Source organism: Lepidochelys olivacea, assembly GCF_965140295.1.
Source record: "Lepidochelys olivacea isolate rLepOli2 genome assembly, chromosome: 2".
Lineage (NCBI taxonomy): Eukaryota > Metazoa > Chordata > Testudines > Cheloniidae > Lepidochelys > Lepidochelys olivacea.
Window position 1 is genome coordinate 113496398 of NC_140412.1, and position 16202 is coordinate 113512599.

The 16202-nt window shown below is 42.1% G+C and overlaps 1 protein-coding gene across 1 annotated transcript; it reads left to right on the forward strand.

The window, feature by feature from the left end:
- The first annotated feature begins 4819 nt into the window (after positions 1 to 4819).
- Positions 4820 to 15683, forward strand: LOC311515730 (transmembrane protein 14C-like). Its single transcript, XM_084618998.1, is given in 6 exon segments — positions 4820 to 4918; positions 4920 to 4960; positions 6369 to 6445; positions 10451 to 10552; positions 14543 to 14630; positions 14868 to 15683. Coding segments are annotated over 6 exon segments (450 nt in total). The 5' UTR covers positions 4820 to 4834; the 3' UTR covers positions 14926 to 15683.
- Positions 15684 to 16202: the final 519 nt, after the last annotated feature.

Consider the following 16202-nt stretch of genomic DNA (forward strand, 5'->3'; position numbering starts at 1 on the left):
AATATACTTGGATTTTCTCGTTTTAATAATTAAAACTTGAAAATAGGTTTCAGTGAAATATACAATGAAAATGTCTGCAGTTAACCATTTCTACAATGTTAAATTGTTTGCAACAGGACTCGCAGCCCATAAAGATCTTCCACAGTGTTTAGACACTTGTATCTAGGAGGACTTAATTTTGGAAGGGACCAGTTTTTTATATAATTCAGGGAAAACTGTGTTTTAAATACACCTACTAGGCTGGATTTTTTTACTAAAAAAATGTGCCTGCCTTTATCACTTTAAGGGTTATCTTTAGACAATCTTAATATATACTCCATGATGTCATAAAAATAGAACTACCAAAAATATCCTTCATATATTCACAAAAAGAAAACTTGTGTTTAACCCGTAAGACAGCAATGAAAAGAGGGTGTAAAAAGCAAATTGTATATTTTTTGCCTTCTACTATTTCAAGTCTTTAATTTTAAAAAGGCCTGTGTCCATAAATTCAACTCTGTTTATGTCCTCTTTTTTCTAGGAGTTGGTTTACTTGATTGAAACGGGTTTCAGAGTAGTAGCCGTGTTAGTCTGTATCCGCAAAAAGAACAGGAGGACTTGTGGCATCTTAGAGACTAACAAATTTATTTGAGCATAAGCTTTTGTGAGCTACAGCTCACTTTATCGGATGCATAGGTGCCACAAGTACTCCTCTTCTTTTTTTCATTGAAACAAACACTTTTGTAACTTTTATGCAGGCATTTTACAAGTATTTACATTTACTCTCAGGCTGTTGAAATGCCAGTGTTAATAGGAAGTGGGCTAGAACAACTTTAAGATGTCCTATATGTTTTAAATCTTTATGTTCATAGAAATGTAATATAAATTAGTTAAGTTGGAAAAGCTTACATTAATTTCTTTCCTTCTCCTTTTCTCCCCTAAAAAGTTTATCAAGTCTGTGCTTTGAGATTTATTGTGTAAAACAGAGAAAGAGTAGTATTTATTATGTATGTAAAGTTGTCTCCCTGATGAACCATTATACCATTGTGCTAAGTATTCGTACTGGGCATAATTCCACCTATCTTTAAAGGAAAGTGAGCAGAGAATGTTCAGTCAAAATAAGAATCATGGCTGACAATAGGCACTAAAGCAGAAATGTTCTCTACTCCAGTGGTTCTCAACCAGGGGTCCAGGGACCCTTGGGGGCCGCGAGCAGGTTTCTGGGGCACCACCAAGCAGGGCCAGTGTTAGACTTGCTGGGGTCCAGGGCAGAAAGCCGAAGCCCCATTGCTTGGGACTAAAACCTGGGGCTCTGAATCCCACCACCTGGGGCTGAAACTGAAGCCTGAGCAATGTAGCTTCGCTGGGGCGCCTGTGGCTACCCCCTAACACCAGCCCTGGCTTTTATATGCAGAAAACCAGGTATTGTGGCACGGGTGGACTGTGGAGTTTTTATAGCATGTTGGTGGGGGCCGCAGAAAGAAAAAGGTTGAGAACCCCTGCTCTACTCTATATAAAAATTTGATTAACCTGAATGTAGAGGACCAGATTAGTATTGAAGGGGTAGGAAAACTCAACAGAATGAATGGGGCCACACTGGAAAAGGAATGCAGTGTATCTTGGGGGGGACATAAAATAAAACCTGTAAAGTATTTTAGCACAGCAGCCTGACTCTGCCTGAGCACTAAAGGGTCCTCTGACACAAAAGCAAAACAAACATAATCTGGACTCTGCTAGGATCTTTCACTTTATGGTGGCAATGTGCTCTTGGAGTAGGGATCTATGTTAATCTTTTGTAACTTTTTCCCTTATTTAGTTGAACTAAACCCTTTCTGTGTTAATTTGATTTTTAAACCTGGTTTATATTGATTTAGCTTAGCTTCACAGGGACAGTTTAAAGTCACACCTTTATTTAAACTTGCATAACTCTGAATATACATTAAGGCCTAAAATAGTTTTTAGAAGCTTCTGGTTTTATACAAAGCTTTTACCTATATAAAATAAGCCTGATCCATTTGAGGGTGCAGTGTGAAATATATCCAATCAAACTTTTAACTGACTGCTAGGCCATTTTAATGGCAGATATTGAGAGTTGTGTATGGTTCTTTTAGAACCATATTTTGTATAGTATTTTCAGATGTCTATTTTTATTTCTATTTAATATGTCTATGGGCTGAGGTGATGGATGCCATTTATACATGTAGACTAGTAGATAGCAATTTTGGTTTTTTAAATATGTAGGATGAATTTTCACAAACACTGCAATATGGAAATATGCAGATTAATCTCCACCCAAAAAATTAAGCATATACGTGTTTAAGACTGTGGATCAAAAACTTGAGTTTATTGGCTAAGACCCTATCCTGTTTTTCTGTATCCTTCATATGTCTTTGGGATATATTTTACCTCACAGTACACAAGGTGTTGGCAGGAAATGTTAGTGCAAAACACTTTCTTCAGCAAATGTGTCCTTTTTACCAGTGTTGCATACTTACTATAGTGGAAGAAACTGTTGCATTTACCACACTTGTGAATGCATTTGATGAGGGCCAGAGGGATCTTCTGTAACTGGGCTTTCAGCTAATTACTAGACAGAAGAAACATTGAAAAAAAACTACTAATCAATAACATCTGAAATGTATATGTTACACTTTGATAAGGACTGAACTGCAGTGGAATAATACTGTTTACTAGATATGATCCCAGTAATCAAGTTATTGTCTGGATATGAATTTCCTAAGAATTTGTGGGTGAGGTTTGGATCTGGAGTTTCTGCTTAGGCCCATCGCTAGTTTTTTAACCTCTCTAATTATAGAGGCGTATATAAACTATTATTCATTTTATGCTAACTATAGGCCCAAAGTTGGATAGTCAACAAAATTTCCATAAGTCAGCAGTCATTACAGTGGCAGTTATCCTAGTTAAGTCTGAAATGAATCTCCTATTGTCAACTGCAGTTTCTCTTTTTATTTATTATTAAAGTTATTGATAACATTCTCAAACTCCTTTTGGGCTGAAAAGAAATGTTTTTCATGTTTGTTTTTAGGTCAGAGGTGACGTTTAAAAAACAACAAAAACCTTTCACCAAAATCCATTAAGCCTTTTTTTTTTGAGAGGTGTATGCAGTGACAGACCAACCATTTTCTTCCACATGCTGCTGTCAGATACTTTTAGCAAGTGTAATTCAGCAATAACCAGTGTGAGGGCTGAAGATATATGTGTTTAAAAAAAAAAGAGTTCTGCAAGGTAAGCACTTCTTAGCTGAAACATATGTCCCACACTGTACATTGATAGCATGTTCTTATCACAATAAGTACAGTCTATATGAAACCCATAGTAAAGACCTATTTCTGTTTTACTGAGCAAATCCAGGAGAGAAGCTTCTGATAAGACAGACATGCTGAGCGGAGATCAGAAGAACTGGGCACAATGGCCCATCATCTGTTTATCACAACTGCACCTATTGTGGTTGGTTGGTTTGTCCCTCCTTGGGACCCAGCCAAGAAAAAGAACATTCTCTCTTATTTCAGGTTTCAGAGTAACAGCCGTGTTAGTCTGTATTCGCAAAAAGAAAAGGAGTACTTGTGGCACCTTAGAGACTTAACAAATTTAATTTGAGCATAAGCTTTCGTGAGCTACAGCTCACTTCATTGGATGCATGCAGTGCAAAATAGAGTGGGGAGATTTTATATACACGGAGAACATGAAACAATGGGTGTTACCATACACACTGTAACGAGAGTGATCAGGTATTTTATATACACAGAGAACATGAAACAATGGGTGTTACCATACACACTGTAACGAGAGTGATCAGGTATTTTATATACACAGAGAACATGAAACAATGGGTGTTACCATACACACTGTAACCTGATCACTCTCGTTACAGTGTGTATGGTAACACCCATTGTTTCATGTTCTCCGTGTATATAAAATCTCCCCACTCTATTTTCCAGTGTATACATCTGATGAAGTGAGCTGTAGCTCAGGAAAGCTTATGCTCAAATAAATTTGTTAAGTCTCTAACGTGCCTCAAGTACTCCTCTCTTATCTCCCCCTGCACCCGTTTTTCATTCTTTTTTTCCTTCATCCTCCTCCTATCAGTAACAGCGAGTAGATGAAAATAAAGTGAGGTACCTTGATTGTTCTTGTAGTCTAACTTATTTTTCTATAGACCTCTTAAAAATTGCTGAGGATCTCTACAGACCACTTAATAATCTTTCCAAATACTGTAAAAAAAAATGTTGGGGTGTGGGGTCTGGCCAGGAGCTAGGGTGAGGGAGGGGGCTCAGGGTTGGGGGCAGAAGGTTGGGGATGGAAAGTTTACCTGGGGTGGCTCCTATCAGGTGCAGGTGGGAAGGGTGGGGAGTGCAGGAGCTACTGTTTGGTGCTCAGGATGGATGTGTGGGGGGGTGCAGAAGTCAGGGTATGGGGAGGCTGGGGGTGTAGAAGTTGCTGGGGGGTGTGTGAGGGGGTGCAGGGGTCAGGGTGGACAGGGGGCTGGAGGGGGGGTATGCCGCGATTCCAGCCCCTTCCCCAAGGTTGCCACCCCCTCCCCAGCGTGCTGAGGCTCTGCTCTTCCCCCTCCCCCTGCCGGCAAACAGCTGATCGGCGGCAGGGAGAGAGGGAGGGGCGGAACGGAGCACGCTGGGGGGAGGAGCCTGGCTGCCCAGCTGCAGCCGGAGCCCCAGCGCCAGCAGCACCGAGCTTCTGCCCCCGCGGGAGGGGGAGCGGGAGGGGGCTGGGCGCCGTGGTAAGTCCAGTCCTGGGAGGGTGAGGCGCTCCGCTGCGCGAGGCGGAGGGAGCCAAGCCAGCCCGCCCCCTGGGCCGCGGCGGCGGGAAAGCCCGGGCGATGCGCGGCTCTGATTGGCTGGCCCGTCCCCTGCCCCGCCCCGGGAAGGTTCGGGGGTGGAAGGTCGGGGCGCCTCAGGCCCTGGTGCGAAGGTTCCCGCGGCAGCTGGGCTCCAGGGGAGGGCAGGTCAGTGCCGCCGGCCTGCAGGGCACGCGCCCGGCCCTGGGGCTGCCGGGGGCGGGGGGGAGCGGTAGGGGCAAGTACCTGGCTTGGTACTTCTCGCGTGGTGCTGAGCCGAGCTGTGCAGGGGGCTGAGCGAGGCTCCGTGCGCGGGCCGTGGGGTGGGGGCTGAGCGAGGCTGGGCTGCGGGGGCGTGTTTGGAGGGGGGAGGAGGTGTTTTCTGTGTGTTGCGGTTGGGGACCCTGGAGATGGTGACGTTCCCCTCTGGTCACGGCTGGTTCCTCGCCCTGCCCTGTTCTCTGTTTGCTAGCGTCTTGCAAAGTGCTTTCCCGCAGTCACTCTGCATCCCTCTGGGGGTGATCACAGGGGTCTGTCAACCCTTCTTACAGAAACGAGCCTGAACCAGCCCCCGCCTCTGAGTTTCCCCAGGCCGTGGGGAGGTTTGGATCCAGATTTGTGGCTGGCACCTGTGTGTGTACTGGGCTGAACCCAGACCTAGATCCAGACACCCCTGAGCCTGGAGAAAGTTCAGATCCAGATCTGATCATGGCAACATGGCCCAGTCTCTCTGCCTGTTCAGGGAAGTTCTGGGCTAGAGCTATTGCAGGACCATGAGATTTGTTATCCCTTACGCAAAAAGAAAAGGAGGACTTGTGGCACCTTAGAGACTTACTTGAGCATAAGCTTTCGTGAGCTGTAGCTCACGAAAGCTTATACTCAAATAAATTGGTTAGTCTCTAAGGTGCCACAAGTCCTCCTTTTCTTTTTGCGAATATAGACTAACACGGCTGTTACTCTGAAATCTTACCCCTTACGTTGTCATTATAGGGAATTGCCTAAGATGTTTGACACAGAAACATTACAAATGGCCTCTGTTAAGGAGCAGCTTCAGTACATCTGTCTCAAGCCATTAGACCCTGAACCACCTTCCTAACACGCTGCTTCTCCTTGGCCTTCAGGTTCAGTGTTCATCAAACCCATTTAAAATCTATTTTAATATTCTATACTTAATGTGTGTGATATCCTTTCACTTAGTCCAGAACTGTTCATTCATATGAGATGTTTCTACTGCTTACTTGCATCCAGATACACTGATATCATGGTATATGCTTTCATGTTCTTAGGATTTTAAGTTTGTGGTGCATGTTTGTTCTTGTTTCTCAATGATTGCCAATACCTTGTCTAAAAACAGAGCAGTATAGGGAAGTTTGCATTACTGTTGCCCAACCTTTAGTCATTATACAAAAACTATATACATCAATAGAGGATTTCCGTTTCAAGTGTTATCAAGTTAATACCTTTGAGAGCATTAAAGTAAGTTTAAAAATAAATTTACATTTGCATAAAAGCTGCCTCAAGGAAGGAGGGAATGAAAAGAATTAATATAACTCTGATTTCCTTGTTATGTTCCTAGAATGGGTTTGGACTGGATAGGCTTTGGCTATGCAGCATTGGTTACATCAGGTGGAATAATTGGCTACGCAAAAGCAGGTATAGTATTGATAAAGCCTCAAACTCTCTGGTGCATCATTGAATCAGATGTTGGGAAATGGAACCACCCCCACCCCCTCATATAAAAAGCAAAATATCAAGTTTTCTGCACAGTGTAACTTCTTGTAGAAAGAGGCTATCTAAATGTTCATGCTGTTCTTAACTTTGACAGTTTAAGGTTTATGCAGATCTTTCACTGTAGTTGGGAGTGGACAGCTGTAATTTAAGTTGGTGGTTTTTTGTGATAAACTCACAATCAGGCATACTAGTCGTCTACTGATGGCTTTATGTTCTTTGGGTGAATCGCTGTAAGGTTGCTTCAGAAAGGCTTTATAGCTGATGTCTTGAATATCAATGACCTACTTATATATTTTTCAGATAACCTATAAAAAGGTTAATTGCTAGTAGTTTTTAATTTTGTTTTTTACACTTGATACCAACACCCATCTTGTACTCTACAAGTACAAGTACAAGTGGTCCCCTTATCACTTCTAAAAATGGTACATTTAGAAGAGTAACTGCAAGTATTTAGGGAGCTCAGCTTTCCATTTTAACCTTTCTGTAAGTAGTGTGACTTGTTTATGCTGTGTCAGAGTTATTTAGCAATATTTCTTTGCAGAGCTGCATTGAATATATTTGCACTTGGAACTTCATTCCCTGATCTGCTGCTTCCAGTTCTGCTTTTCTTGGTTTTCATTCCTTCATACAGAACCGTGGATCATCAGCTATTAAAATTCTTGCAATGGGAGGCCTCAATTCATATGGAAACCCTCACTCAATTTTAGGATAGACCCATGTTTAATGTGGACTGAGGAGTTCGCTGTTACCCATTGGCCTGCTCCCACATCCCTGAATTCAGTAGGAGTTTTGCCCACAAATATGAATAAATTGGAGCTCCAGAGAGCTTGTTAATGTGCTCCCACTAGCTTGTTTCATCCTGTAGTGTAGGTGACCAGTCAGGACGGAGGTAATGGACAACATTTGGAACTTGCACTGAACTTTTGATTAGTGTTTCTCAGAGCACTTTACAAAATGATAAGCATTATTATCCTTTGTTTCCAGATAGGGAAACTGAGACCCAGAATTTAAGTGACTTTTCCAAGGTCATGTGGTAATTCATTGGCCAAGCGAGGCATGGAACCCAGGTCTCCTGACTCCCAATCTGAGACTCCTGACTCCCAATCTGAGAGGAATGATTTTTTTGAGGGGAGGAGTAAAAGCAAGTGAGGTGACTTGACTTGGTATGAGAGACTGCTAATAACTGAGACCTGCCTGTGCCAGTAAAAGTACGGGACAAGCATGTTAAAAGTAAAGGAAGAGTAGCTGAGCAAATGGCTCTGTCCATCATTATATTCACTTTATTCTATAGTTATCTATTTTTAACTTAAACCTGAAAATGTTCAACCAGTCAGATCTCTGACCATTCTGATATCCTTGCAAAAAAGAGATGCCTTATATAATGATGTCACTACTGACAGAGTAGGCTCTTTAATAATTTTTTTCTTTTTTAAAAAATGTTCTCAGTGTAAATTACCTCTATTGTCTATTCCTGTGTGGAGATCCTTATGATCTTGCGATATCACGTTCATATGTCAAATCTATTACTGTAGTGCAAATCTAGGGAGCATTATCTCCTTCATCTTTTATAGGTGGAGACCCTGCCTGACCATATCTTCAGAATGTCCAAGTGTGTTTGTAATAACTTAAGGTTTTGTTTGGCTCCAACATAAGTACTGAAACATATCTTGCCTATGTTGTATTCAATGGGGTGCTCCAAAACCAATCTGCAGGCATGCCAGGGAAATCACGCTACCTAATCCCCTCCCCACCTCCCATCCCCTGCCCAGTTGTGTTATGGAATATGGGGGGGGGGAAGCGGGTACCATGTGTGAGTAGCTGTGGGCATGGGCATCTCATTACTGTTGATCATTGAGGCAAAATTCAGGTATGCGGTGGCCATTCTGAGGAAAATCAGTTACTCAATTTGAAGGAGAAAGCTGTAGCTACGCTGCTGAACTGGATGGGACTAGAGTAGCCACTTGCTAATGTGCGTGTCTTTTCCTTACACAAATGAGTGTCCTGCACCTCCTCTCCCTCCATCCCCTGCTTTATCCCAGATGTGGGATCTGAACCAATAGAGCAGCTGACGATTAATGACTGAAGAATGATCAGCTTCCTACAGCACTAAGTGCTCATTGTTCTGGTAAACTTTGAGTAAAGACTTTTATCATACTAGCCTTACAATTTCAGACCATTTTAGTGGTGACCTGCAAATGGAACAGATGGAATGCTATCACCATTAATAGGCGTGGAATGCAGCTCTTAGCATGGTTGATGAAGGCATTCATCACTTATTAAAGGTGATGACATTTTGTCAGTTCCATTTACAGGTTATCTACAAATCACTGAGGATAGGACTGGAAATAGCATGCATCTTCTGTCAATAGTGCAGGGTTATCCTTTTGCACTAAGGACCAGATCTAAAGCCCACTGAAGTCCATGGGGATCATTTTTACCATTGTCTCCAATGGCTTTGGATTTGGGCCTTTTGTGTGTTTAACCTTGAATACTTCTATTATTGGTGCCTTCTAGCCCTTCTTCGTAAGTTGCCTAATCGTCTTGCCTACTGTCATAAATATAAAGGGAAGGGTAAACCCCCTTGAAATCCCTCCTGGCCAGGGGAAAGCTCCTCTCACCTGTAAAGGGTGATCCATGTCAGGATTCCTCCCCCACTCTGAACTCTAGGGTACAGATGTGGGGACCTGCATGAAAAACCTCCTAAGCTTATCTTTACCAGCTTAGGTCAAAACTTCCCCAAGGTACAAAATATTCCACCCGTTGTCCTTGGATTGACCGCTGCTACCACCACCAAACTAATACTGGTTACTGGGGAAGAGCTGTTTGGACGTGTCCTTCCCCCCAAAATACTTCCCAAAACCTTGCACCCCACTTCCTGGACAAGGTTTGGTAAAAAGCCTCACCAATTTGCCTAGGTGACTACAGACCCAGACCCTTGGATCTGAGAACAATGAAAAAGCATTCAGTTTCTTACAAGAAGACTTTTAATAAAAATAGAAATAAAGAAATCCCCCCTGTAAAATCAGGATGGTAGATATCTTACAGGGTAATTAGATTCAAAACATAGAGAACCCCTCTAGGCAAAACCTTAAGTTACAAAAAAGATACACAGACAGAAATAGTTATTCTATTCAGCACAATTCTTTTCTCAGCCATTTAAAGAAATCATAATCTAACACATGCCTAGCTAGATTACTTACTAAAAGTTCTAAGACTCCATTCCTGGTCTATCCCTGGCAGAAACCAGCATATAGACAGACACAGACCCTTTGTTTCTCTCCCTCCTCCCAGCTTTTGAAAGTATCTTGTCTCCTCATTGGTCATTTTGGTCAGGTGCCAGCGAGGTTACCTTTAGCTTCTTAACCCTTTACAGGTGAGAGGAGCTTTCCCCTGGCCAGGAGGGATTTCAAGGGGGTTTACCCTTCCCTTTATATTTATGACACCTACCTAGTTTAAATTTCCTTTTTCTAATCTCAGGTCATTGCTATGTGAGATCTGTACCACCCAACATAATTAATCCCTTTATTTCACGCTAGTACCTCTCGAGCTTCTGGAAACATTTGCGGCGGGGGGAGGGGACGGGGACAAATTCTTTTACCCATCAAAAGTCATGTCTAATGCTTTTATTCTAGTGACTCTTTTTCTGTTTGTAATTTATCAATGACTTATTTGCATGTTAAAGAACTAAATGCTGTAATGTTACCTGCAACTAATCTAGAGTTATTTGGTACTTTGTTAGGATCTGTATCATGACTTTCTTAATAAAAGCCAGCCTATTCAAATATTAACATCCCTCTCACATTTGATCTAAATTCTAGTCTACCTTATAACAGTGAACGAACATGATTGTTTTGTTTAAATGCTTGGTTTATGGACCAAGTTTATGTCTGATCTTCTAATAAGTGCAGTATGTTTGATTTATTCAAGGTAGTGTCCCATCTCTAGCTGCTGGTCTTCTCTTCGGGAGCTTAGCTGGACTGGGTGCTTACCAGCTGTCTCAGAATCCAAAAAATGTGTGGCTTTCTCTGAGTGAGTCTACTTTAAAATATCTATGTAAAACAAACATACTGTTATGTTAATAACACTTCAAGGCTGTAGATATGATGGTGCAGCAGTAGGGTACACCATAGCTAAGATTGTGCTTCAAAGTTCAGTTTTAACCGGGCATTTAAAACCTTTATTTTGTAGAACTCTCACTGAAATGACAAAAAGCAATACATTGAATATAAACTTAGAGCACTATTTGAAATTTTCATGATGGTTTAATGAAAAATGAATTGATAGAGAGAATAATAAGAGTTTAATAATTATCCCCTTTGGTATGTCTTCCCCACCCCTCCCTGCTAGACTGTCTCACTTTTCTTTGTACTCGTTTGGCAATAAATTTAAATCACTCCAGGCTCTGGCTTTTAGCCACATCGTTGTCTTCATGTACTGATTCCTAGAATATCAGTTATACTGTACATCAGGTGTGTTTGTCTATAGAATATTGTATGACATTTTAGCCTTAAAGGAAAACATATGCCAAGCCAAACCTGCCAAATTTCAGTTTGCAGAAAAATCTGCTGCGGGTATGAATGGTCATCACTTCCAGATAGTGAGAGAGAAACCCTCATCAAATGCTGCCAGTAGCCTAGAGGAAAGAGGAGACCAGGTGGGAGTTCAGCTTTCACCTCTTCTACGTGCTGTTTAAATTCCTCTGCAATTCACTACCCCTATTATTGACTACAGTCATGAACTCCTACCTAGAAGACAGTTAGGAAAGAGCTGTTGACACCACCCTTTTTCCCCCCCAGCCCCCTTTCCTTTTAAAATAAGTTAATAGTTTATGCAAGTTCACTACAAATCCAGACCTCAGGTCTAAGATAACAAACCCTAATCTTCCCCTCTGCACCACACTGTCTTTCAGAGAGACTAAAACCATTTTGGGTTATCTTGTCCTTAACAGCTGTAAACCACATTCTTGTCCCAGAGCCAGGGGTTCTGATCATCGGTGTTCTACTGCTGACTAGTAAACAATGTAAGTCACTTGGAAGTGTGTGTCAAGTCCTCCTCCAGTGACTGGTCTAGAAAGGAAGTGCTCCTGTAGCTCAAATAATAAGAGCCTAAGTTAGGGGACCTGAAGGTCAAGGAGTTCAAACTCTGCTGCTTCTGGAAGGCGGGAGTGTATGGTTGCATGCAATTCACATAGTGAAAAAAATACTTTTGGTCAGGGTTTTTTGGTTAAAAATTACAATCTGTAATATGGTGTGAATCCCCAAAATACATGTTTTGTATTGCAGCCACTTGTCACAACATTTTGTTTGTGTAATCCAATGGAGGCAGGGGGTGTGTGAAGCGTAACCCTCTATGTCTGATCCACAGAGGACGTCCCTCTGTGACAACTCTCAGCTTGAGGGCATACCTCTTCAGAACAAGCTGTAAAATTGCATGCTTTTAGCTCTAGAGGTCATTGGTTCAGTCTTTTAGCTCTAGAGGTCATTGGTTCAGTCCCCGGTCTTGGGCAAACTGACGGTTGTCACATGTGCTGGTGTCTTACATTGAGCCATGTGCTTTATACTGGCTGGGAGGAGGGAGCACAATAGGCATATCTGCTGTAATGCAGGGATGACACCCTGCTGCTGCAACTGCTACTTCACAGAGGTTCCCTGCAGCTGACAGGTTATGTTTTCACTGCTAAATCTAGAGGGTTGCTCTTTGTTTACTTTTTAATAATTTATAAATGGGGATAAAATGGTAGGCACTCAGTTTACTGGGGAACATCACAGCCTCTCGCACTCATCATAAGGGTCAATATAGACACTGCTTCAACAGTGCAATTTATTCCTCTGGTTCCCAGGCAGGTGCCACTTCCTTTCTCACTGACTCTTGGGAATTATACACCCAAGCTGTAGTTTAAAAAAAAAAAAACCAAGAAGTTAGCAAACACAAACTAATTTAATGGCAGTTAAGGTTGTGGCACTCCACCCACTCAAACTTTAGAACTATGGAAATAAGTAATGGGGAAAGACTTGTGTATTCCTTTTCACCTTCATATTGCCTATAGCACTGTTGATACGCACTCCAGGGCTCCGTAAGGCTTTTGCTTCCATCTCCAACTGATGCCCCAAAGCAGTACATACCCCACCTTTGTTTAAACTTGCAGTAACACAAAACCTTAATGTCAGCAGTGTTAAGGCAAAATAACTTTCCAAATGTATGGAATGTGTGACAGTCAGATGTGCTGATCTGTTGATATAAAATAGGGGTGGGTAAACTTTTTGACCTTAGGGCCACATCTGGGTATGGAAATTGCATAGCGGGCCATGGATGCTCACAAAATTGGGAGTTGGGGTGCGGGATGAGGTGAGAGCTCTGGCTGGGGGTGCAGGCTCTGGGTTGGGGCCAGAAATGAGGAGTTCAGGGTGCGGGAGGGGGCTCCAGGCTGGGTCAGGAGGTTGGGATGTGGGAGGAGGTCAGAGACACAGGCTGCGGGTGGCTCTTACCTCAAGCAGCTCCCAGAAGCAGCGACATGTCCCCATCTCCCGCTCCTACGCGGAGGCATGACCAGGCGACTCTGCGTGCTGCCCTGTCTGCAGGCACCGCTCCTGCAGCTTCCATTGGTCATGGTTCCCAGCCAATGGGAGCTGCAGAGCCAGTGCTTTGGGCGGGGGCAGCATGCAGAGCCCCCTGGCTAACCCTACACATAGGAGCCAGAGTGGGGACATGCTGCTGCTTCCGGGAGCCGCGCGGAGCACGCATGGAGCGGAGCAAGCCCCCGACCCCACTGCCCAGCTGGATCACCAGAGCAGGGCAAGCCCCTGACCCCGCTCCCCCACAAGAGCTCAAGGGCTGTATTTAAAGGTTGATGGGCTGGCTGCAGGCTGTAGTTTGCCCACCCTGATATAAAAACATAAATTGTTTCCCCATCTTCACATATATACATGTTTGTAAGGTCTTGAGTGGAGATATCTTAATTGCCACTAAATATAATTTTTGTTTGATTACATTTATGGTGATCAGTCCATTAGGACTTAAGGCAGTTTTAACAAAATATTTGTGAAAGGCGACAAGGTTAAATGCCAGTTCTGATCAGTACCCTAGACTACAGTTGTATACAAACTAGGGATCCATCCTGCAAACCCCAACTTGAGTAAATAGGCCCATTAAAATTATTTGTAGAGGATTGAGCAGTGGATTTGTGCACAGATGGATCCGCTAATCAAACCCCCATAAAGGGAGGTGGTGACAGGGGTCTGCCATTCTGCTCACTTTTATGTTTTGCAGTTGTTGCTATGGGCTGGCTACTCCATGAATGGGCTAAGGATTTCATCCTCCATATGTCTTCTGTGCTGAGGAATGAGCTCTGCACATTTTTCTAATCACTCAGCTTTTTCATTGGAGGGGTGTGTAGTAGTCAGCGGTTTGGCCCTTCATTTTTAGCAGCTCCATGAATTTGCATGGGGACAGTGCCAGGAATAACTGATCAAGATGGATAATACTCACTCTTAGCTCAGCTAATGGAAGATAGTGCAGGTTCTTGAAATAAATTAACAATACTTAAGGTATATGAAGCGTGCTAAATCTTCAAAGTCTTTTACAAACACAAATTAACTAATCCTCAGAAACCTTTGAGAGATAGGTGAACAAATATATTCTCACTGTTTCACACATGCGTGCGCGTGCGCACACACACGCATTGGGGAAACCGAGGTGCACAAGTTTTGCCCAAAGACTCGGAGGGAGTCAATGCCTTAGTTGTGGTTAGAATAACTTATTTCTGATGAAAGATGCATCTTTTTCCAAGGGAACTATAAGGACACCAGATAGGTGTGTAAAACCTGCGTTTAAAATATTACCCCTTACAGTGGGTTTTAAAAAAAAATTTACAGTTTTCTTGATTTTTCTGTTTTATGAAATTAATCGTGTTTCACACTTGATCTATTTATCACTTCTTTTTTGCTCGCTCTGAGTTAGCATGTCTCTCTTGCACACATACCTCTGAAATAGTTCTGACTGGTCATCCGATCTTTCATTTAGTTGCATCTGGAACACTGACTGGAGTTATGGGAATGAGATTTTACAACTCTGGAAAAGTCATGCCTGCAGGATTAATTGCTGGTGCCAGGTACTACACCACATGCTGTTTCTAATCTTACTCCATATGTTTGAGTCACTCCTATTTAATTACATTGGGGTTAAATTACTGTGTTCTAGGATTATAAAATATTTAAATAAGATTCCATGTATCTTTTTAAAACCAGATAATTTCAGTTTTCTACTTATGTTTTTGTGGGGAGTATTTGGAAGTTTGCTCTGCACTTTTTTTAATTTCAATGAACTTACAATGTTTTCCTTTAAACAGTCTGTTAATGGTTGGGAGACTTGGACTGAAGATGATTGAAAAGCCCCATGATCCATAATTGTGACTGAATGGGTCAATAGGAAGCCTGAAAATGCAGCTGCCTGAATATACAGAGAGTACACAACTGTTCTTACATCAAATAACTTTTTTTTTTTTAAGATGGGGAAATTTGATGGCATGGGTAAATGTTAAGTGTACAAAATATCATTTGTTTCAGCAGTCAATATTTATCCCTACTTTGTTCTGAGAAGTTGGGTTAGTGTTAGTTTAAATTTCTCCTAATACATCTTTCATTAACCACTCCCATTTTGAGCAGTCCAAAAAAAAAAAGTATAGACAACGTATGAGGGCTAGGGAACTGGTGCCTAACATCATGATAAAGACAATTCCCACTGTGGGCCAATAGGAGTACTTGGTCAAATACAATACAAATCTGTATGGTTACTCTGCATGCAAACTATCAGAATGCTTTACCTGACTGCGGTTTGGCTGTAAGAATGTCTAACACCAACTGAATATTTCATTGCAAAATTATGTTAAGCAAAATGTCATTTAAAGGAGATTGATCTTTATACTAATAAAACCTGAGAATTTATATTGCAAAACTATATCCTTTATTGGGCAAGTCTGGATTGGGGCAGGTTTGTGCCCTTCCTGTGGCTTACCTTTTCTTAAGAAAGTCTTTTCAGTGCACTGTTCTCCAAATGCAGTCTTTGATCATGTAAAGAAAGGTAACTTTTTAAATGGTGGGGAAGAAGACAGAATTACGTGTGTACATTGTGTTAACACTGCATTAAAGACTCTTTAAAAAAGAAACCTCTATTGTGGATAATTTCAGCAAGATTTATGCAAGAGTATTTGAACTGTTGAAGTCAGCCTAAAATACACAATCACTTGCATTTTCTATTCGGAGTATAAAATCAGTTCTGTAGTTCTGGTCTTCCCTAATCACCCTTTAGTTTCTAACAGTGCTTGAGCATTTGTAGCATCTCTTCAGTTAATGGACACAGGTGTGACTTTATTTTGTAATCATGAACATATCTCTGCTTTCTGTGCAGTCTGTGGCTTAAACTGTAGTTCAGCTGTGGAAGATAGGGTTGATCCAGTACAGTCTTATAGTATAACATCTTTATAGTAATTTATAATGATATTTATGCTGACTTGAAATATCCTAAAGTGTTTTACAAATACCAGAATCCCTTCACCCAGTAACAAAATGCAGCCACTTCTTGGGTGGAACTGAGCACCTGTTTAATGATGGTTTCCACCTTAGGGCTCTGAATCGCCGACGGGAATGCTCGGGTGTTAGCCCCATTCTGACTCTCGCCTTGGTTT